At 33.6% G+C, this 24612-nt stretch overlaps 1 protein-coding gene across 2 annotated transcripts in view; it reads right to left on the minus strand.

Moving 5' to 3' along the window:
- The window catches only part of WDR37 (WD repeat domain 37), a 110072-nt gene that overhangs the window by 39470 nt on the left and 45990 nt on the right, over window positions 1-24612 (minus strand). For both annotated transcript variants that reach the window (XM_020990368.2, XM_020990367.2), the window contains exons 6-11: window positions 23949-24084; window positions 20662-20733; window positions 19600-19644; window positions 14278-14354; window positions 10204-10444; window positions 9016-9157 (exon numbers count right to left, since the gene is read on the minus strand). In XM_020990368.2, the coding sequence (XP_020846027.1) occupies window positions 9016-9157; window positions 10204-10444; window positions 14278-14354; window positions 19600-19644; window positions 20662-20733; window positions 23949-24084 (713 nt within the window). The remainder of the gene's footprint in view (window positions 1-9015; window positions 9158-10203; window positions 10445-14277; window positions 14355-19599; window positions 19645-20661; window positions 20734-23948; window positions 24085-24612) is intronic.

Below are 24612 nucleotides of genomic sequence, written 5' to 3' on the forward strand. Positions count from 1 at the left end.
ATCTCAAACAAAGCAAAAGCAAAAACAGACCTAATTAAAAGAGATAAGGAAGGAAACTATATCTTGCTAAAAGGTACCACAGAGAATGAAGTAATATCAATACTAAACATGTATGCACCAAGTAGTATAGCATCCAAATTCTTAAGTGAGAAGTTAAGTGAGTAACAGGTTTATGGCCAAACAAGAGATTGAAAGCATTACAAAACATAAAATAGATAATTTTATTTATATTAAATTAAAAGGCTTTTGTACAAACAAAACCAATGCAACCAAGATTAAAAGAAAAGCAGAAAGCTGAGAAAAGATCTTTACAAAAAGAGTCTCTGACAAAGGCCTCATTTCTCAAATATATAGACAACTGAATTTATAAGAATGCAATCCATTCTTCAACTTTGATAAATGGTCAAAGGATGTGAACAGGCAGTTTTCAGAGGAAGAAGTCAAAGCTATCTGTAGGCATACAAAGAAGTGCTCTAAATCACTTCTGATTAGATAAATGCATATTTAAAAAACTCTGAGCAACTACCTCACACCTATCAGACTGGCCAATATGACAAAAAAAAGAAAATTATAAATGCTGGAGAGGATGTTGGAAAATTGAGACACTGATGCACTTCTGCTGGAGTTGTAAACTGATCCAACCATTCTGGAGAGCAATTTGGAACTATGCCCAAAGGGCAGCCAAACTGTGCATACCCTTTAATCCAGCAATACCACTACTAGGTCTATAACCCAAAGAGATCATAAAAAAGGGAAAAGGACCTACATGTGCAAAAATATTTACAGCAGCCCTTTTCATGGTGGCAAAACATTGGAAATTGAGGGGATGCCCATCAACTGGGGAATGGGTGAACAAGCTGTGGTATATGAACATAATGGAACACTGTTGTGCGATAAGAAATGATGAATAGGCAGATTTCAGAAAAACCTAGAAAGACTTGTTTGAACTGATACACAGTGAAACGAGCAGAACCAAGAAAACACTGTACATAGTATCAGCAACACTATGTAAAGATCAACTACGAATGACTCAGCTCTTCTCAGCAACACAATGATCCAAGACAAGTACAAAGTACTCATGAAAGAAAATGCCATCTAAATCCAGATAAAGGACTGATGGACTCCGAAAGCAGATCGAAGCACGCTTTTTTCATTTTCTTTATTCTCTCTTATTTTTTTTTCTTTTGATCAGTTTCATCTTTCACAACTGTGACTAATACAGAAATATGTTCTACATGATAGCACATATATAACCTATATCAAATTGCCTACCATTTTAGGAAGGGGAAGGGGAAGGGAGAGGAGGAATGGGAGGAAAGAGAATGGGAGAAAAAATTGGAACTCAAAATCTTGTAAAAATGAATCCTAAAAATTGTCTTGACATGATTGGGGGAAAAAAATAAAATACTACTAAAAATAAATGTCACAATTCTGAGAAACTGTACTGAGAATGAATGCTTGAGGCAGGAGTTGAAGTAGATGAGTTCTGAAGTCTCTTATGATTTGATTTGATTTCCAACCCTATAATTCCAATGCTGAGAATTGAATTTAATAGAATTCTAAAGCCAGTCAGCTTCATAGATGCATTTAATTCATTCCTCTCATTTTACAAATGAATTAATTTAGATCTAGAGGTACCATAAAACTTGCCCAAAGTTAGGATTCAATTTATTTTTAACAATTATATGTAGTTTCATTCCATAATTGATTAATATGGAAGCAGAATTAAGACAAAGTATCTCTTTCCACTCTCACTCAGCATTTCTACTCTCACTATACACTACTGTTTGACTTCAGTAAAAGTGAAAACACAAATATGTACATATGTTTCTACACATACACACAGCCTAAGGCCTTTAATTCCTTTAAGAATTATAATGCATACTTAAAAGCTATGAAGTTGTCACAGAGGTAAAATACTATTGCTGTTTGGGGAGAAATATTCTCAGTTGGATTCCTATGAAATGACTAATTTCCTCCTTTCTAAATGTGAAATATTTCTGGAAAGCCTACTGATTTTTGTTCATCAAGTATTACCAAGAAATATTTTATGTAATAAAAAGAACTGTGATGCCATCTGCTGACAAAAATCATCCTAAAAAACTTGCTTCAAGAAAGTATTTTAGAAGTTTCTTTTAAAAGAAAAATAACACAAAACACTTTATGCACTTCAAGGTAAAGAAGAAGAATATTCAGTAATTTTAAAATAAGCTAAAACGTGATTCTTCTTTCAAACTCTGATTTACAAATAATTACAACTGTTCAGCAACCTCACTAAAATGTAGACCTGGCTAAAAACAGATACCTTTCTAGTCTACTACTGGTGCTTTTAGCAAATACAGGAGCAGAAAAATTCAAGTAAAACAGGATTTAAGTACTCTTAACCCTTTCAAAATGCCACATGTGCTGATTTTAGAAAATGTTTATCATCATCTAGGAAATAAAGAGAAGATGAGAATAAAACTTAGGATAAAGAATAAAAGCAACCTGAATAAGCAGAATGAATACTAGTGCTATTTTTTCTGTTTAGAAAAACAGTGCATATTTTCTGTTTTAATTAAATTTTGGAATTTCTAAATTAAACTAAACCCTCCCTTGCCTTACGCCCGATATGATAATGTACATATCCAATTATTTCTTTTGATATAAGGACTAAAATTAATTCACATGTCACTTGAAACCTAGAAATGTCTTCTACAAATCTGAGTAAAATGGAATGAGCTGAATTTTTCTTCCCAATTTTATACCAAAAATCAGCCTTTTCTTTGTATACACTTATAATCTACACAAGCACACAATTCCACAGAACAAAATTAACTTCACATATCTACCAATAGCAAAGAAGACAAAAAAAATTTGCTACCTAATTTATTCACTCCCTATACTTCACAAAGGGAGACAACTGAGAAACAACTCACAATTAAAATAAAATCCACCCTTCCACTGACTCCACATAGCAAGCGTCTTCTCAGCACTATAACTCCTTTTCATCTTTAGTAACAGAGAATACAAAACAAAACTTAGCAATTACACCGGCTAATTGTGAAAGGCTTATCAATCAATACACCAAAAACAATGTAAAAACATGTATATGTTACAATAAAATGAATGAAAACATAAAATTCCCTGTGCTCCCAAATTTAAGGTGTCATGAGTAAGTAAATTCTTTTTTGCTTTTTTTAAATTTTAATTTTTTATCAACCTCATTCTGACCATATCTATTCTTCTTTCCCTAAACAGCAAGTCATCCCTTATAAACAAAAAAAATTTAAAGCATTTCAGTAGAACTACCCAGTACATACAACTGAATCTGATAGTATATACAATGCCCCATGTCCATAATCCCTCACCTCCACAAAGAAAGAAAGGGAGGTCCATTGTCATCTCTTCTTCAACAAAAGTCTAGGTCAATAATATTACAATATTCAGTTTTCCTTTTTTTCTTTCCATTTGCACTATTGTAGCTGCATAGTGGTTTCTGGTTCTGCTAACTGAAATCTACATAATGATAATAATATAAATAACTAGCATTTATATAGTGCTTAAGGTTTACAAAACGCCTTACGTATTAACAGAAGTTGCAATAACTACTCTTTTAATCCTTTTAACAACTCTGAGATACTGTCATGCCAACTAAACAGATGAAGAAACTAAGGCTGGGGACAGCTAGGTGGCACGGTGGATAGAGCACTGGCCCTGAAGTCAGGAGGACCTGAGTTCAAATCCGGTCTCGGACCAAACACTTGACACTTACTAGCTGTGTGACCCTGGGCAAGTCACTTAACCCCAACTGCCTAAAAATAAAAATTTTTTTTTAAATTAAAAAAAAAAAGAAACTGAGGCTGAAAGAATTGAAGTGATTTGCTTAGGATCCCAAAGCTAGTGTTTAAAGCAGGATTTGAACTCGAGTCTTCCTGTCTGCAAGTCCAGCACTCTATCCACTATACCACCTAGCTGAATCTGCTCATAGAAATCTTCCCAAGCTTCTCTTTATCCTTTATATTCATCAGCTCTGCCAATCCCCCATGTAAATCAAACAAGCAAAAACAATGCATGTGAAAAATGCAGGAAGGATTAAGATGAATTAATACAGAGTTAAATAAGCAGAAGCAGGAAAAGAATATACATGATGAGAACAATGTAAAGAGAAAAAAAAATTTTAATTAAACTAAAAGCTAAGCCATTATAATGAGCAAGCTTAGCCCTGAAGAAGTTATGAGAAGATATATCTCTCTCCTTTGCTGACAGAACTAGGGATCATTGTCAAACTGAAGTATTGGTTGGTATCACTAAACTTTCTTCTTTTTCTTTAATTTTCACTGCACACAGGATAACTTGCTAGGTAGGAAAGAAAGGAGCAACATATGTAGAAAGGAAAGGTGATATTAAAAAAAGATAACAATTAAAAAAAAGGTTTTCCCACTTAAAATTTTCATCAAAGATACACATGAAACACGTGGACCTTTCTCATAAAGATGTTTTTGAAGCATGGGAAAAAAAATCATTATTTAGTCCATCTCTCTGTCATTCCTATCTCACCCTTGCTGGAAGTACTGGGGCCACTATAGGGCCCAATTCCAATCTGATCAGGACCCAGGGAGCTTTGAGCTATTCAATTTTCAACCTTGTCTAACTGTCTCTCCTTAGGCACCCTGGTGGAGCCCTGATCCCAGCGGTTTACTGAATTAATACTGAATTCGGTGCTGATAAGTGATTAGCTCTGTTCACAGCTTAGAACTCTCAAGCTCAAAAGGTCAACAGCTTCAGTTTCCCTGATAGCAGGGCCTATAGACATACGCCATACTTGCCACTAACTAATCTCCTTGCATAAAGATAATTTTGTTTTGTAAAAGGTAGGTATGAATTATACAAAGCAAGAATATATTAAAGAGCAATACCTAAAAGAAACATACATTTCTAGGTACACATAGACTGTCAAATATTCAATTTCAGTCTAGTATTTGTTATTCTTCCCAATTTAATCAGCCATAATAAGCAATTATTAAGAACTTAATCTGCATCAGACATTGCATTAAGCACTGGAGATACAATAAAAAGGTAAAAATAGTCTTCACCCTCAAGGAGCTTACATTCTATGTAAGCCAACCTGTAAATAAAAAGTATTATGTAAGAAACATACAAGAACCATACAAGAGAGAAGATAATCTTAGAGAGAAAGTACAAGATGTTGGGGGGAGGGGGCGGAACCAGCAAAGTTCCCTTGCACAAGACAGCATCTGAGCTGATTCTTAAAGGGAGCCAAGGATTTTAAGAGGCAGAAGTGAGGGGAAAGCGCATTCTAGATGAAGTGGGGGCACAGCCAATACAAAGACAAGGCAATGAATGGTGAAGTGTCACATGCGAAGGAAAAAAAAGGGCAGTGTAGCTTACTTGATCATAGAGTACATGAAGAGTAATGAAACGTAAGAAGACAGCAATAGTAAGAGGAAGTAGTCAGGTTGTAAAGAGCTTTAAATGACAAAAAGGTTTTTTTTAAAGGACTTAAGGTAACTAGAAACTACTAGAGTTTATCAAACAGGGAAATGACACGGGAAGACCTACGCTTCAAGAAAATCACTTTGGCAGCAGCGTGCAAAATGGATTGGAGTGGGGTTACCTGAAGCACAGAAACTAAACAGAAACCTACTGCAGTAGTCCAGGACAGAAGTGACGAAGACCAGCCCCAGGGTGTGGCTTCGCGACAAGAGCACTGGAGACACATAGGAAAAATATCTAACAAATGTCAATCTGTCTAGCATAAGTGTGAGGAGTCAAGGATGACACCAAGTTGCAAACTCTGAGTGACAAAGAGGATGGTAGAGACCTCGACAGTAACACATAATTTCAAAAGAAGGCTAAGAGAAGGGAGAAGAAAAGTTGCGTTTTGGACATGTTAATTTTGAGATGTCCACTCAACATTAAGTGTGAAATGTTCAACAGGGAGTTGGTGATGTGGGACTGGAGCTCAGAAGAAAAAAAGACTAGTGGTGAACATACATATCATGAAATAACTGCATGGAGATTAAAGAACCCACAGAAGTTGATAACATCCACAAATGAGATGTTACAGTGAGAAAAATGAAAAAGGCATAGAACAGAACTTTGAGGTACACTCATAGTTAGCAGACATAGCCAGAAAAAATTTACATAGTGTTTTAAAGTTTGCACAGCACTTTATAATATGAAGATCCTTCAAAGGAGACTGAGGAGTGATCGGGAAGGTACAGAAGAATGCGAAAGCCATACAATGAAAACAGTGAAGAAAGTGATGAACTGTCTCAAATGGTACAGAGAAGCCAGGAAAGATGACGACTAAGAAAAGACCATTAGATGTGGCAGTTAAGACAATGCCGGTAACTGGAAAAAGCAGCTTTAGTAGAATGATTAGGTCAGAAGCCTGATTATAAAAAGTTTAAAAGAGAGTTCAAGGATAGGAAATGTAGGTACACCAGATAAAGATGGATTTTTCAAGGAGTTCTGCCAGGAAGGGGAGCATAAGACAAAAGCTATTCAGATTAGTTTAAAATAAAATGCTAAATTCATTTTCTTTTTTAGAAGATTTTGGGAGCAAAGTTGGCATGTACATATTTGACTGGGTTTACAATTTAACCATAGAATAGACACATCACTCCCACTTTATCATGGAAAAAATCTCAGCATTATTAATTTGGAGACCTGGATTCTAGTCCCTTCTATGTCATTAACTATCCTTGTAACATTAGGAAATTTACTTATCCAGGTGTCAGTTTTCTCATTTGTAAGATGAATGAACTGGTGAATAAAACAAATCTTAGATTCTACATCATACTTATTGGATTGGCAAAGATGACAAGATGTGAAAAAAAAATTGTTTGGAAGGACTAGGGGAAGTGAAGTTCATTAATGGACCATTGGTGAAGCAGTGAATTTAACAATTCTGGAAAGCAATTACCAAAAAGTCACTAAACTTCAATATTCTTTGTCCCAAAGATGCATTACTAGGCACACAGTGTACCTCAAAGAAGTCAAAGATAGAAGGCTAAAGTACCCATGTGTACAAAAATATTTATAACAACACTTTCAATTATAGCTAAGACATGGAAACAAAATGGGTATCAATTAACTGCGAAATGATTGAACAAACTGTGTTGTGTGTATTGTGCCATAAAAAATTGTGAATATGATAGATTCAGGGAAATTAGGGAAGATCTGAATAAACTGATAGATCTGAATAAACTGATGCAAATTAAAATAGGAAGATCTAAGAACTACAATGATGAGAATAATGGAGGAGAAAACCACATTGAAAGATAACAGACTCTGATCAATACACTGACCAATCCATGACATCAGAGGACAGGTGATAAAACATGGTATCTACATCTTAGAAGAGAGATGATGGACCAAACGTTCAAAATGACACATGTACTTTCAGACATGGAAAATGTGTTGATGTTTTGATTAACTGTTCATATTTGTTACAACAGTGGCTGGGTAAGTTAGTCAATAGTGAGAGAGAAGGAAGGGAGGTAGGCGGGAAAGGGAAAGGAAGAACTTTAAAATACAAATAACAAAAAACTCAGATGGGATACAAATAAGGCAATTTTGTTGTTACCACATTAAATTTAATAAATAAAAACTATGTAATTGAGGTTCATGCTTTCCTATTATTTTACTTTATTAAGTATACAAAACTTAAACGTTTGTGGTTATAGATGATTATTAAGTCCATAATAAAAAAATTTTAGTAAAGAAGTAAAATGAAGTGTTTGAAATGATAATTTCTCTAATAAATGTCCTTTCCAGCTCTATGGTTCTTTATACAGTTACCATATTTTTGGCCTTTCTGCAGCACTCTTTGGGTACTTAACCCACTACACTGAGAAGAAAGGTAACATACAAATAGCTAAGTTGTATAATGATTTGTCAAGCACAAGTGGCAATATGAGAATAGTCCAGCGATAAATTTCAAAAGTTATCCTCTACTACGCTCTGATTTCTTTCTGTCAACAGACAGGATGGCTTTTTTAATGTGTGGAATGATTGCTGATGATCCAAAAAAGAGTGTAGTGATGGGGTCAGTTAGAACAATTAACAGAAATAAAAAATGAGGAGTCAGGATTTCACAGCTATCATGAGCATGGTCTGGAATACAATGGGACCGTTTGGAACCATTCTTGGTTCTAAAAACCTCAAAGTACTTTACCTAATCAATGAAGAAGCACACCATACACCTCCTGACAGAGAAGTGATGGGCTCAAGATGCAGGATAAAATACATATATTATACACAGGCAATGTGGGAATTTATTTTGCCTAATTATGCATTTCTGTCTCAAGGGACTTGTTTCTTTTTTAAATGAGGGGGGGAGGGAAGATGGGCAGGTGGTGTGCTGGGGTAGAGTGATCGTAAGGGAATAAAATAAATGCCTGTTAATTGAAAAATAAAGAATAAAAGTCTTTAAAAAGTATTTTACTTATATACTTTTAAGCTTTGCAGAAATAACACACTCAACTTAATAATATATAAACTATAGCTATGTTGGAAAATTATGTTAAGTGTTAATGAATTACATGAACCCTTGATTTCTTATCCATTTAAAATCTGAAAAAAGTTAATGTTTACAAAAGTGAAAAATGAGGAAACAAAAAAAGAAAACTCTTAAAATTTCAAAAATAAATTTTGCATTTCATTTAAGATGAGAGTGACTGCAAATATGGAGAAGTAAAACTAAAGAATATTTGCCAATGATTTTTTAAATGACAAGATGATTACTGATGAGTATGGGAATATTTTAGTTCAAGTATTTATTTAAAAAAAAAACAGAGCATCAAAATACTTGTTCATAATTCCTTCATGATTTCAAATATGCAAAATGCAAGATGAATGCTCAAGAGATGAACATTTTACAAAATTAGTAAAAGTAGATAGTATATTAGGCTCTAAATATAGAAAATTAATTGAAAATTAAAATGCAACATGCACTCACACACCTCATCCAATATAATCAGAATTCTGAAAGCACCTACTACTTACTCTGTATGACCTTGAAAGACATTCACAGAATGGATTGAAGGATCTCTGAAATCCCAAAGGCGAAAGGTTGTATCACGAGACGATGTCACTACAAGACGCTGGGTGGGATGTGTACAACAATGTGTTAACTCTTGATCATGCCCTATAACCAAAGATGAGAATATTTAGAATACCAAAAAGGTAAGAGTTCTTATTTTCATGAATACATCTATAATAAAGCACTGATCAAAAAAAGAAAAAACTTCACTTCTGGGAGAAAAAAAAAGAAAACCAACATGGAGATTTTATAAAGTGTCCTCCTATGTAGAGTAATCACTTTAGGTGGAAACTAAAAATGAACAAGTCACTTTAATGAGTACTGGGCAGCTAGGTGGTGCAGTGGATAGAGCACTGGCCTTGGAGTCAGAAGACCTGAGTTCAAATCCAGCCTCAGACACACAACACTCACTAGCTGTGTGACTCCTGGCAAGGGGAGGGAGGGAGAGAGGGAGGGGAAGAAGAACACTTTAATGAGTATTTTTCTAATAGAATCAAGAAGGCATAGGATGCCTAGGACTAGAGTTTCAAAAAAACCTCAAATATGTTAGTCTTCTCAGACATGCATTCAACCAGAAACCAGGAAATGGAAATTTGTGAAGTATTTAATGTGATAAAAATGCTTACTTTTAGGTTCAATTTATACATGCTGAGTCAGTACAACAGTCCAACTATGTGAAAGCTTCATTTTTCAAAGCCCCACCCCCAAGGTCATTCTGAACACATTCACATAGAGTCCCACCCCCAAGGTTATTCTGAACACAATAAAAAAAAATGCAAGGGAATATAGACTGATTACATCTGTTTTAGAACTGAAGAACTGAACTAAAAACACTCAAATGTTGTGAAGTTCTCGATACAACAGTTATGATTAGATTAGGAAATACTTTCTCTTCACAATTCTTCAAAATTTAAGCATTTCAATTCTTTGATCCATATTTTCATAGCTCTCTACATTGCATAGGGTCAGAAAACTGCATAACTAGAACACACAAATGATTATTATGCAAGCTTCAGAAGAAACTTTTATAAAAAATATCTTTGAAATGACTGAAACATACAAGATATAACATTAATTCCATTGAAAAAACTCATCTGAAAGATATGCGTCCTTTTTCCCAAGGACATAACAAAAAAATACTTAAAAGGTACCTGTTAAAGAATGAACAAGCTCAGATGTCTCAACATCATATAGGTTTGCTGTTCTATCCCAGGAGGCTGTTACTGCTTGCTTCCCTCCAACCAACCAATCAGCTGCTATTACCACTCCTTGATGGCTTTTAAGTGATGTTAGGGGAACCCTGATGTTAGGGCAATCACTGGAACCTTCTCCATCACCATCTGCATCATCTTTATCTGAAAATTCCACTTCATCTTCTCCAGACATTTGTTGCTAAAAACGAGAGGCAAAAAAGTAAAACTTCTTCTCATATAAAATATAGTTTATAACTACCTTTAACCTTCTTTATTGCAAGACTCCATAATTAGACTCTTCTTCCTAGGAAACCAATTAACATTTTATTTATCCACTTGCCTCTCAGAAGTATCAACTAATCCAGAAAAACAAATAAAGTCACTGCCACATAAAGGTGCTAAGATTTCACCAGTGTTAACCAATGGTATGATAAACGGTAAGCAAAACAATTCTTTATTTTTAATAAATTGTAAACATTGATTTAAACACAGAATTCCCTTGTGATGGTACAATATAAAACAACAAATTAACAGAAAATGAATAATCTACCATACAATGTCAATATTAAATTTCTAATTTATAAACAAATTGTTTCTAAAACAAGTTTTAAGCTACTCTTAGTTTAGTATTTTCTACCTACTCAATCTCCCACTAGAAATGTTGATCCTTTACTACTCTGTCTTTAAAAAAAAAAAGGCCAAAATGAAAAGTGTCATAACTGAAATGTTGGCTAGGATAATAAATTTTATTCTAAAAATTACTAAAGTTTCTATTTTAAAAGCCTCATTAACAACTATTTTGTAGTTTTCTTTTGAAAAGTTAGTCAATAAATTTACTTACAAGGGATATTTTTCCAACTAAACACTGAGCTTTCCAAAAAAAGGTTTCAACCAATATAAACCATGACATGATACAGAGGAAAACTGTCTTCAAAACCTTTAAAGTTACCTATTTAAATGAAAGTAGAATCATAAAATTATACAGTTTTTAAAGCTGTAATTTAATTCAAAGCCCTAACTTTATAGATAAGGCAAGTAAGCCAAGAGAAATGAAGTAACTTGATGAAGATTACACAGGTAGTAAATGGCAGAGCTGGAATTCAAATCTAGGTCAAGAAGTTATTTAAACTCTCAGGGCCTCAATTTCCTCAGTCACAAAGCTATGAATCACAGAACCAAGATCACAGAATCTTAACTTTCAAGACTCCTAGTCCAGATACTATGCTAATACTAAACCAACTCTGTGATTATTAAATGTTGTTGTTTGTCCCTCATTTTCTTTTTTTTTAGGCAATTGGGGTTCAGTGACTTGCCCAGGGTTACACAGCTAGCAAGTGTCAAGTGTCTGAACTCAGGTTCTCCTGATTTCAGGGCTGGTGCTCTATCCACTTTCCCACCTACCTGTCCCCGTCCCTCATTTTCGAAGAGTACCACTGACATCACGGGTCATGTCTTGACTTGCGTGTGAATTGGATTTAAGTAAGGCCAAGTTGCAGAGTTGTCAGCCCCACTCTCTCTTCCAGAGTCATTGAAGTCCAGTGGCTGGATAAAAGTCAGGATGACCTTGAAGTGGAGGCAGTGAACAACCTTCGCATCTTCGCTATATGACCAAGCTCTAAGTGCTCTACAGTGCCAGCTTCAGCTGCCTTCAGGGCCACTAAACTGTTCTCATCCATCCACCCATCCCACTGGGGGAAGTCTTCACATGCTTGGGGTAAACATCCCCCTAACTCAATGACAAGTCTGAAGCCTGTCACTTAACCTCAACTCACTTTAGCCCATCTGCCTAGACAAAGATGGTTTGCTTGGGTGTGACTGCTGTGCAAGCTATAGCTTTTTTTGCTAATAATTAACAATGCTGATATAGAACTTTGAGGTTTTAAAAATATCTTTTATATATGTAAAATTTCATTTGATCCTAACAACAACCTTGTAGGAAGCTGCCATTATAATCCTGATTTTGCAGACGAGAAAACTACTTAATTTTTGCCGATTCAAACTAAATGATGAAAAACTCTCATTAAGTAGTACTCAAAACACATAACAATTCTATATGGGCTGAGTTAAGTCTTCGTGTGTTGTGTGGTGTGTGTGTGTGTGTGTGTGTGTGTGTGTACACATATAAAGTTTTCCCATATGCCACATATACTATTTATGTTATAGTTTTCTTTTATATACATAAAATATAAAGTTTTCATAGATCTCTACATACAAATACATGCATACATACATACATATCCTTTTCATAATTAAAGTGTATTCTAAGTAGCTGCAGGTGGTAGTTTAGTGGAAAGAGTATAGGATTTAGAATCACATAACCTGAAACCTAACTCCAGCTTTGTCACTTACTACCTTTATGACCTTAGACAAGTTACTTTATGCCTTAGGCCTCAGTTGCCTCATCTATAAAACAAGGGAGTTGTACTATATATTCTCCTAAGGTTCTTATCAATATTATATGCTATATATTATATGATTCTACTGGTTTTGGTCACTGTATTTTATCATATATTTTATCCATAAAGTATCGGTAATGTGTGACCAGTTTAGTGAAAATTTTGTAGATTGTACGTATCAATTGAATTTTACTTTATGCATAACATTGGCAAAAATTCTATAACTCCTCAATCTTTGACCCTTTCAGCTCTAACATCTATGATGCACAGAATAAAAAATGTTTAAGATACCAAATACTTCATGAATATAATTACATTTGCATATAAAAAGTGCTAATTCAAATGAGATCTTTGATCATTAAAAATGATTCAGCATAAATTCTACTTGACAACACTTTAAGCAGGTCAGATTACTGTAAACACTGTAAATATTACTAAAGTCTAAGTCTTAAAAAATTATTATACTGTATAATAACCTCCCCACTAAAATTCTATACTCTGATGCTTCATCATGGCAGAAAGGTACATCAGTAAAGCATAAGCTTTGGTAGCTCCTACCCAGCTTCAAAGTCCATGACTACAGGCCTGGCAATAAACTGAAAAGCAGTTTAGTTAAGTTTGGAGAGGCTCATCACAAGAAGGATGGTCACCAAGTAATAAATTATTTCATTCACAGCAACTTATAAAGACAATATACTAGGGTGGCCAGTTAAAAGGTGTACCATTGGAGGCAGTATCCACATCAATTAAATCTCTGAATTGACTCTTTAAGTCATAAAATAATATTGCAATGATAACACAATGTAACAATTCAAACCTTACTTCTCCTGCATTAGACCAAAATTCTGAATTTAGAGTCAGACAGACCCAAACATAAATTAATTGCCATATTCAACACAACCACAATGAAGAGAAAAATGAAATGAATATCAAAATTTTAAAAAATTATGAATTTTCACCATGTAATACACAATAAGTTTCCTGATTCAAGCATAGCTTATATTTACGTTATAGTGAGTTGTACCTTGAAAGATTAAATTAAATGCAAGCTCATTTAATTTCTACATAATTTACCTGCTGCTTGTATGGAAAAATTTATCCATAAAAGAATAAGATTAAATTAATTTTAATTATGCTATATTTTCTACTATAAAGAAAATGTCCTACTTCTGAATGTAAAATATTACTACAGCTTTTCAGAATTAAATTTCTATGAGAATTTATTCATTTTAAGACAGAATAAGGTCCTCCAGAATCTGCTAGTTTTCTAATCTAAATCAAAATCAATTCAAAACCAAAAAAAGTAAACATAATTTTCTTGGATGACACTTCAAAATCCCTAAAATTTGGCAGTCATGGTCAAAATGTGTATCTTTAAATAATTAACTTGGATGTTCACTTTAACAAATCATTTAGCTTTCTCTGCTGGGAAACTTATGAAGTAATGGCAAACAAGCATATAACAGGTATATATCAGGTAACACATGACAATATATGACTAAAGTATTTGTATAAAAAATGCAACAGGCTTAATGGCAAAAGTCTAACCTTATGCTGTAAGAAGACATAAGTAACCGATACATATAAATAGAGTTTACAACATAACTGAATTTTTCATTTAAGTAAAGGCACTTACACTAGTATCTGTAGCAGGCTGAGGTGTTGGTAGCTGTACCATGTATCTCCAGATATGAGCTGTTTGGTCGCCAGATGCTATGACAAATAAATCAGGAAAACATATTTCTCAAAATACATATAACACAAAAAATGTTTTCTTCTATTTTGGCTAAGCAACATGAGCAATATTTTTATGACAAACACTATTAATGTCATTTGGTAAGACAACAGAAAATAATTGTTTCCGGAACTTTATGATGTTGCTAGGAAGAATCATCCACTATAAAAAGGGAAGAGTAAGACTAATTATCATGAAAACATTCTCCCTTTTATTGGAGGTAAAATAAACTTACTAATGTTCAAGGTCCACATATAATATTTTTTACTATTAATTTAATCTGGAATAGAATCTCATTATAGCAAACTTTGTATATCCATGTATGTATAATGTATTTGTATGTATAATATATGAATAACAGTCAATAATAATGATGATAATAAGCATTTACATAGTGATTTAAGGTTTTCAAGGTGCTTTACAAACATTATCTCATTTGATCCTCATAACCCAGGGGAAAAGGTGCTAACATTTTATCACCATTTACAGATCAAGAAACTGAAACAGGCAGAGGTTAAGTGATTTTCCCAGGGCCACAAAGTAAGTACCTGAAGCAGGATTCAAATTTCATGTCATTAAATTTTTTTAAAAGTTTTTTTGGAATTGGGTCTAAGAATTCTAATCTTTTTTCAAAATCATTTGGGACTTTGGTGCTGTTTTTCAATTCTGTTTCATTACTAGAAATGATTTCTAAAATTTGTAATGTATGAAGATATTTTCAATGACCTGGGGTTCTTTAAGTTTTCCCTCTCGAGATTTAAACAGTTCTTCCATTTCATCTCCAATTTCATCTAATCTTGGCTTAGGGATATAGTTTCTTATTTTTGTTTTTGATGGCCCTGTAATGGTTAACAGTACATTGTTGTGTGATTTAGCATTGAAGCCATTACAAAGAACAGTATAAAGCCCTTGTCAATAGCTAATGAGATGAGTTTATAATTTTGCACAATTAAAGTTTACTAGTTTACTATTGCACAACAAAAGTAGTCATGTCTTAAGTCCATTTCATCTATTCTCACGGCTTGCCTGATTTAGTGGTCAGTGCACTGAAGTATGTCCAGTAGGTGGAATATTGGTAATTCTCATTTGTGCAGTGTGTTTTGCCTTCTTATGGTATCAGAACACAAAGCAGAGCCAATCAATTCTCTATCTTCCCTATCAAGCTGATCATCACAACAGGCAAACCTGCAACCTTACGCTACCTATCTCTTTCTTCACTTTTGGGAACAGTAATATCACATTGATTATAGTATTAACCCATTCAGTAATATTACCACAGTCTGATTTAGCATCATTTCAGGGCTTCTTCAAGGACTCCATAGCTATTGTAACAATCTAAAGGCACACTGTACATGACCCTGGTATGAGACCCTCCATCACATCCGAGCCTCAGGTCATGGATGATAGGTTTGATTTTTGTGGGAGTTGGAAAAAAAGATGAAGATGAAGAGAATGATGCTAAGGATCTCTGTCAATGACTGAATAATCATACTACTGGAGAAAATGATCCATATTCACAGACACTTTTCATTTTAAAATTCAATAATTACCTCCTGGCCCATGTCACCATGATACATGAATTACTGAACAAAAGGCCCAAAAGGAATATTAACCTGCTTAGAAGGCCTGACAGTACAGTTGAAAAGAACACTGAATCTGGAATTAGAGGTGACAAGAAACTTCATATAGTACCCACAATTACAGTAAGCAAATAGATGAGCAGAGGATAAATGAAGTGTTGATTTATATGTATGCTTATAAAATTATATACAAATATATGTATGTATACATACATAAATATACCTAAAAATTATACAGATAGATAGATCCTAATCCTCAATGACTTCAAAGTGAAAATGGGCATAAATCAAAATAAGAAGCATTTATTAAGCACCTACTAGGTGCCAGGCATTATGCTAAATGACAAGGAATAACTCTGACTTCAAGACATTATAACTGAATGCAGTAGACAACATATAAGCAATTATGTATAAACAACATATATACATTACAAACCGGAAATCATCTCCAAAGGAAGGACTAAACATTAAGGGAAGCCAAGAAAGACATTCTAAAGAATTTTAACTGAGGCTTAAAAGAATCCAGGAAGCAGACAAGAAATAGAAGAGAATTCCAGGTATGACAGAGAATTCAGTAAAAATGCAGTCAGGATAATCTTATGTGAGGAACACCAGAGACAAGTGTCACTGGATCATAGAGTATATACAGGGGAGTAAAGTGAGAGGGCTGGAAAAGTAGGAATGGCTCAAATTGTGAAGGGTTTTAAAAGACAAAAAGAGGATTTTATATTTGACTCTTGGGATAATAGGGAGCCACTGGAGTTGACTGAATAAGAAGTATATGACATGGTCAAACCATACTTTAGAACGATCGCTTTGAGTGAATAATAGAGAGAGTTCTACAGCAAGGAGATCGACCAGCAAACTATTACAATAGTCACTGTCATGTGCTATGACCATGACAATTATATGACATGTCATACTGCAACAGTCCACTCATGAACTCATGAGGGACTGCATCAGGGCTGTTACAATGTCAGAGAGAAAGGGGGTATATATGAGAAAATAAAAAGGTAGAAAGCAGGACTTGGCAGCAGTTTGGATACAAAAGGTGAAAAAGTATGTGGAATCAAAGCATTACACCTAGGTTTTGAGCCTGGGTTACTAGGAGAATGGTAGTGCCCTTGAAAATAATAGGAAAAATTAGAAAGAAGGAGTTTTGGGTGGAAAAGATGAGTTTAGTTTTCGACATGTTGAGTTTAAGGTATCTACAGAACAGTCAGTTTCAGAAGTCCAATAGATAACTGGAGCTATGAGATTGGAGGTCAGGAGAAAACATAGGTCTGTATAAATAGATCTGAAATGAGAAGAGGATGGTAAAAAATATGACTCATATCGTTATGGATCAAGAAATAAAAGTAGCCAAAAGCTTATGGATGACTTAAGAAGTCTCAGATTTTATATCATGAATAATTTCTTCAAAAGGGTTCTACATATAGTGACTACTGAACAAAATCATCAGAGATGAAATCAACTACATCCTAACAGAGAAGAAAAATAATTATTGCTAGCAGTCATTTCAGCATGAGCTGTCCACGTACAGTCAGATTACTGACTAGTTAAGAGAAAAGGTCAAAATCAATAACATTTAAAAAAAAAGGATCATGATAAGAAAAAGGCATTATTATAGTAGCTTGAACCAAATTTAAATAAAGGCATCAATTCCATCTTTCAAATTTAAAAAGAAAACTGGAAACATACTATAAAAGACATTAAACTTTACCATCATTTCCTAGAAAAGTTTAACTAATTCATCATAATAGTCACTAAAAGGGGACAAAAAGAACCCAGGAAATCTCTCCAAGCCAACAAAAAAAATCTTTATGCTAACTGGAAAGAGATTAAAATCAATCAAGACTTAGAACAGAAGTTCATTAAAAAAATGAATGAAAATAAATGAATACCACACCTTCACAAACACTGAGAAGCAGTTGAAAGGAAAATGTGCATACCCTCAAAGCCTGCAAAGTCCACTCTCATGAAGATTTGAGAGATCTTAGAAATCTGGCATATGGATTAATAAATGCTGATGTCTCACTAATTGCCATTTTTTGGTTTAAAAAAACTGCTGTGATCTTTTTGAATTCTTTTGAATCTCTCACTCTAAGCGATGTTAAAAATCTATTCCTGAGTGCTTTTAAAGTTAAGTTTCCATTAGCACTTATTTCTTTTATGTGTATTCATCTATTCTAGGTGCTATTCCAGACTTTGCTACTGCTACTTCTTCCTATAGCACACAGGAGTATTATATTGAAATACTATCATCTCAAAACAATCAAAATTAAAGTTGATTTAAAAGGCGATGAAAAAAAGTGGCTTGACTAGTGCATGGCTAAAGCATATTAAGAATTCTCACTTGTGTGTGAAAAATCACATAAACAGCAATTCTGAAGGATACACGGAAATGACAGTAAAAAATGTACGTGGGCTGATCAGGTAGTGCGAATGACCAGACTGAAACAATCAATCATTCAATAAGCATTTACTATGTGCCAGCACTGGAGTAGGTGCTGGGGGTGCAAAAACAAAGAATGAACTAAGCTCTACTTTTCAAGGGGCTTATATTCTAATAGGGGAAATATATTCAGAATAAACAGAGAATAAATACAAGGTAGATAAGGAGAGATGACATTAGGTGGTGGGAGGTATCTCTCAAAAGAATACATCAATGGACCCAAACACAGAGGAGTAGCTCCTCTATGGAAGATTTAGGAAAAGAAATGGACAAAACTGCACAGGTTAAGAAGGCATGGAAGGACTGAGAAACGAATTAAATGAAAGGGGTACTCAATTTAATGACATCACTGATCTGTATCATTATCAACTTTTTTACCTTTTTTCATGTGTAAGATGAACAAAACTACATAACTTGACACCTTCATGCAATGTATCAGAAAATTAGTTTTCGTAAAATGTCAAGTCTATCTTCCCTACCTATTTTATTCATATACGGCATAAGAGGAGACAGCAACGATGGTAAGAGCCAAAAGGACAATAAAGAGCTGCACCAAATTCTACGTAATTCCCAACATGTGTACTCCATATAATCACATTTAGTTAATTCGTACCTCAAAAACAAGAAGCTGCATTCTTACCTTTGATATGCTTAAACAAGGAATATATGTTGGTTTTATTCCCCCCAAAATGCAGTCAAATAAAAGACTTGTTATATACTGAAATAATTTTCTTGTGTAAATGTTTCATTTAATCTAACTAGTAAAAGCACCAAAAATTGTAACATTTTCACACTTATTACCTCATTTGATTTTTACCATATAAGTTAGGCAAGGACTTTGCATATAAAGAAACTAAGGCCATGAGAGATGACATGCTCACAGTCACAAACCTAATAACTGGCTATTACTAACCAATCATGATAAGATAAAAAATTTCTTTCCAAATACACATTTACCTCTCAACTTTATTACACGGAGCAGTTTAATGTTCATAAAATACCTACATAATGCTGATAACACTGTTAATACTCAATGAATATTTATTAGTAGTATCAACAATCAGTCAATCAATCAACAAGCATTTACTAAATTCCTCTTATGTGCCAAACACAGTGGTAGGCATTGAGGATGCAAAGAGTAAGCATAATTACTAATACTTTTGTGTAATAAATAAAAATTTCACATACCAGTAAGAGCTACCTGCTCAGAAGGATGAAATTTTATGGAATTTACTGCAAAAACAAAACAAAACCAATTGTCATGATAAGAACATAACACACAATATTTATTAGTTTATAAAAACATGTACAACACAAAAAGCATCCATTAGTCGTCAGTTTGAAAAAAAAGATATCAAGCAGTAAATAAATTTTGACTATTTTATTCATTTATTCAGAATGCTAATAGCCTAAAATACAACCTACACACATAATTTTTGTTAACTTTTGTTTCTTTTTGTTTCTTTTCAAAAATACACAGTTATGAGACATAAAAATAAGAACCAAAAAAGCTTCCAGTAATGACACAGCAGTAAAAATATTTATAACCTTTCCCTAAATTACCCTAGCAGCTAGGAGAGAAGACTAGTTACCCTAACTTCTACCTCTTATAGTTCATATAATGTAGAGACGAAAGAAAATCAAGCTAGTCTTAGAATTGTAGTATAAACAACTTATTTTTAATGGAAATTATAACATTAGAACTGTTATGGAGTTGAAAAAATCCTCAAGCTACTGATGGCTAATGCCATAAGAAGCACTACTACTAATACTTTAATACAGTATTGATAACTGCAAGAAGAACTACTGAAAATTCCATAGCTTAATAAAAAATTTTACAGTTATAAAGTATGACAAAGACTACTGAGTTAACAATGTTTTAAATTTAAGTGATAAGAGATCTGAGGAACTACAAAGTCTTTAGAACATATTTCATCTTCGATAGCCTGATGTCGAAATAATGTGAGTTCAAAGGACAAATGTGATCAGCTGCCAGAGAGCTCAAGCTGCAGAAAGGCCTTCAAAGTCTCCAAAAGAAACAAGTTGGACACTAGTACTAATGGAGCAATATATAACTAGGAAAGCATTACTCTTCCTTAGTACTTAATTTTTCTGTATAGATAAAGAGATGACAACAGATTACCAGTGGCAACCAAAAATATTTTAATTCGGTCACAAGAATGGATGGTGTTATAAATTAAATCCAAATAAATTCTGACAGAAAATAATTCCATACCTACATAGACTTACCTGACCCAACATGTCCTGCATACTTGACAAGGCACTTCCCAGTTTCTATGCTCCATAATAAAGCTGTGTGATCTGGAAAGGAAAGGAAAGTTGTATCTGAACAATATCTATCATACAGAAAATAAAGAAAACAGGCCTAAGATTTATATTCTAACATCACAGAATGAGCAATAAAATATCTTTAAATACGCCAATTACAAAAGTGCTGTGTCCAAATACAGCATTTGTTCTACTAGGTGACTTGTCAAATCAGGCACAAAGCTGATCCACTGAACTACTCCTTATTCAGCCACTGGGAAATTTATATCTGCATGATCTTAGCTAACCATATCTTAAAAGGTTAATTTAATTGTAGAATTAATAAATCTAAAACAGATTTTAAAACAACCCTATGAAATTGATCTATCCTCAAAGGAAAATTAAAATAAAGTTAAATAACATTATAGTAAAACATTCCTTACAATTTATTCTTAAAAGACACTGATGTTATGGCTATTTTAAAAAATAATAACGAGGAAATGCAACTTTTATTGTCTATTTGGGATATGCCCAAAGAAGAAATTCATACATAAGATGCAAAAAGAAAAGAGAAAGTTCTTTTCTTTATAATGTCCAGAAAATATAAATCTGAGAAGAAAAACTTTTAAATAAAGTTCCTTTACACATGACAAAACTAGAAAAATTACTTTTTCTTTCTAAAGGCCTATTTAGATAGTTACCCGAATATGGCTTTTTTCATTATATTGCTATAGCCCATTCTTGATTATGTATTCTAATTCAAGACAGTAGATGTAAGGATAACAGAAAAATTTTCACTTGGATTTAACAAGTTGTCTACTTACATTTGAACATGAATATGTGACGGCCTTATAATTAGCACCATTTCAAACAAAATATTAAAATACTCTACAAAAGTCTGACTTTAAAGAAATTGGAAATTATCCAGCTTTTCCATACTAACCTCTGACTCAATTCCTTACCTACCCATATTCCGCACGTGGAACAGATTAAAGGACATCTTAGCTATAAAAAGCATCACTGCTGAACACAGCAAGCCTCTTTTGAATTTATACTTATTTAAGAAAAAATTTACTATCAATGCCTAAAAATATTCCTACCCAAAGTGGAACTGACCTATGAAATAGTCAGCTACCCTTCATGAAAGTCTTCAAGCAAAGGCTAGACTATCTCTAAAATACATTGTGGAGACGACTGGTTGGTTTGGACTTGATGGCCTCATTGTTTCTTCCAAATCAGAGATTTTCTGAAATATTCTAACTTAGACCTTCCTGAGGCAAAGAAGATTTTGTTTTGGTTTAAATGCTAGTTCCTGGACTACAATGATCAAAAATCACATTTATGTAAATAAAACAATTAACTAAGTAAAGCTGGTGATAATATCAATATGGATTTGAAAATATTATTGTCCCTGATAAATCTGTCTGAAAATTACAAAGAGTTACAAAAAACTTACTTACCATCACCCAAATTTTATAAGGCAATAAAAAAAAATAGGCTCTCAACAGCTAGATGGTATACAACTCACAAGTAAAGCTGATTAGAAAATCAATATTAACACTTAAGTACACTAGAAGCTCGGTTATATAGGAAGGCCTTAGAGTTAACCTGTAAGGAGTCTATCTACAAATAAGAGAATGGTTTAGGATATCAAACCAACCAATACAGATGACTGATTCTCCTATTTTCAGCAATCAGGAAAAAAAAGTACTCCATTCCACTATTCAATTTCAGTCCAACTCTGTCTCATCAAACTATCTCTTATTTCAATCTGACCTTTTAGCAAGTCACTTAAACTTCTTGGGGCCTCATTTTCTTGATTTGTAAAATGAGATGGCTGACTGGGTGATCTCTAAAGTACTAACAATCAAATTGAGTATTGTGGAGTTCCAAGGAAAACTTCAGCAATGACTCATTTTTGGGAGGGAATTCCCTTACGGATAGGAAAAAAAAATTATCTAAAACTGTCTCCTCTTTGTTCTAATTAAATGTGGCTTTCTTTTGATATTTCCACCTTGGAAACCAGAGTTGAATGAGCAATCATTCAACAAGTTTGGGGGGCAGCTAGGTGGATAAAGCACAGTGGATAAAGCACCGGCCCTGGATTCAGAAGGACCTAAATTCAAATCCAGCGTCAGACACATAACACTTAATAGATGTGTGACCCTAGGCAAGTCACTTAACCCCACTGCCTAGCCAAAATAAATAAATAAAATGAAATGTGTCTTAATAAGAGAAAAAAAGTTTGGTAAACAATTTTAATAATGGGATACCCCCCTTAAATTTAAATTTGTTAATTAAAAAAAGGGACCTTAAAATAATACATTATTTCATAGACCCATGGTGATCTATAATAAAACGTTGTGCTTTGTTGAATAGTAAGGTGACAACAATAACTACTGTTATTGAGTTATTTTCCAGGAACCTCTTCAAACTTTAATGCCCCTCTTGGCATCTTAGAGTATACTTATTAAAAATAACAAAGAAAATTCCATTAATAGAATTCCACTGAGAAACTAAAGGCTGAATATGCTCCTACAACCAGAATGATTTAACCATAAATAACAACAGCAAGGGGTGAAAAAATAAGAGAAGTATTTCCCAAAAGGGTAGATTAAAGAAGGAGGGCAAACAGCTGCTCAAAAAAGCTTAGATTCACTCCAGAGGTAAATATAGTGATAGGTAAAGAGAATGTAATTATGTAAAATAGTTTCCGTTTAGAAGAGTTACATTTGATTTTTTTTGTTTGATTTTTTTTTTAGGCAATTGGGGTTAAGTGACTTGCCTAGAGTCACACAGCTAGTAAGTGTGTCATGTGTTTGGTCTGAGGCCAAGATTTGAACTCAGGTCCTCCTGACTTCAGGGCTGGTGCTCTATCCGCTGTGGCACCTAGCTGCCCAGAAGAGTTACATTTGAAAACCACCCTTTTTACTTAAAAGCTTCAGCACTTGAGGAAAAATAAAATACTTTATCAAAATATTTTAAACAATTAGAAGTTGTGACAAAAAAATTTTAAAAACAAAAGTACCAAAAAGCTAGACAATGCCATCCTGACTTTAGTTCTACAGCTTCATTCACTGAGGCTTACAATGTGATATACTCAAACTTCAATCCTAAATCATTTTTATGTTTTATGATTAATAAATATTTCAACTGGACCGTTTTATTTCAGTTAGCATCATGTCAGTAATATGTCAGCTATCACTACTTAGTTTCCAAAAACTGTAGGTGAATAATTGTTTTTTGTTTTTAAATCTTTCAAAGTTTACCGGCAGAAGCAGTCCCCAACACCACCGGCTGTGTCCTTGTAACACTCACATCCCAGATTCCATCCCTGTGGCCAACATATTCCTTCACTAGTTGGCAAATTGCCCTTGATGTTGTAGTCTTAAAACTGGAAACAATCTAAAACAATAAAAATAATATTTATATCATTCCATTTGACTGCAATCAATAATTTTTTAAGTAAACTACCAGAAGAGGAATTTTTTTAAAAGTCTCTCTCAATTTTTTCCAACTGCAAAGAGAATATTTTAGGCATTAAAGTAATTTGACTAAAGAACACATTCAAACCAAGAATCTGAAATTACTTGAAAGCAAAACAATCTTCCTGCTTTGTACCAACATTACTAATAAAGTATCTGCCATGGATTTTACTCTCTTTAGCTTTTTTTTCTCTAGTTGTTGCTGTAAGGGAAAATTATAGCAAAAGAAAAATACATTAGGATATTTATTTCCCCATAAATTTAAATCATATCAAGCCATAAAACACTTACGAGATTTAGAGGCTTGTTACAGTATTCAAAAAGCACATAAATAACAACAGACAAAAGATTGTGATGTCTTGCTCTAATTAAAATTTTAAGTTCCATTGACTAAAAGGCCTAGTTACAGCCCAGAGTTTTACTTTTAAAATCTTTAACTATAGAAAAC

The sequence above is a fragment of the Phascolarctos cinereus genome, unplaced genomic scaffold (genome assembly GCF_003287225.1).
Source record: "Phascolarctos cinereus isolate Bilbo 61053 unplaced genomic scaffold, phaCin_HiC Scaffold_1;HRSCAF=81, whole genome shotgun sequence".
Taxonomy (NCBI): Eukaryota; Metazoa; Chordata; class Mammalia; order Diprotodontia; family Phascolarctidae; genus Phascolarctos; species Phascolarctos cinereus.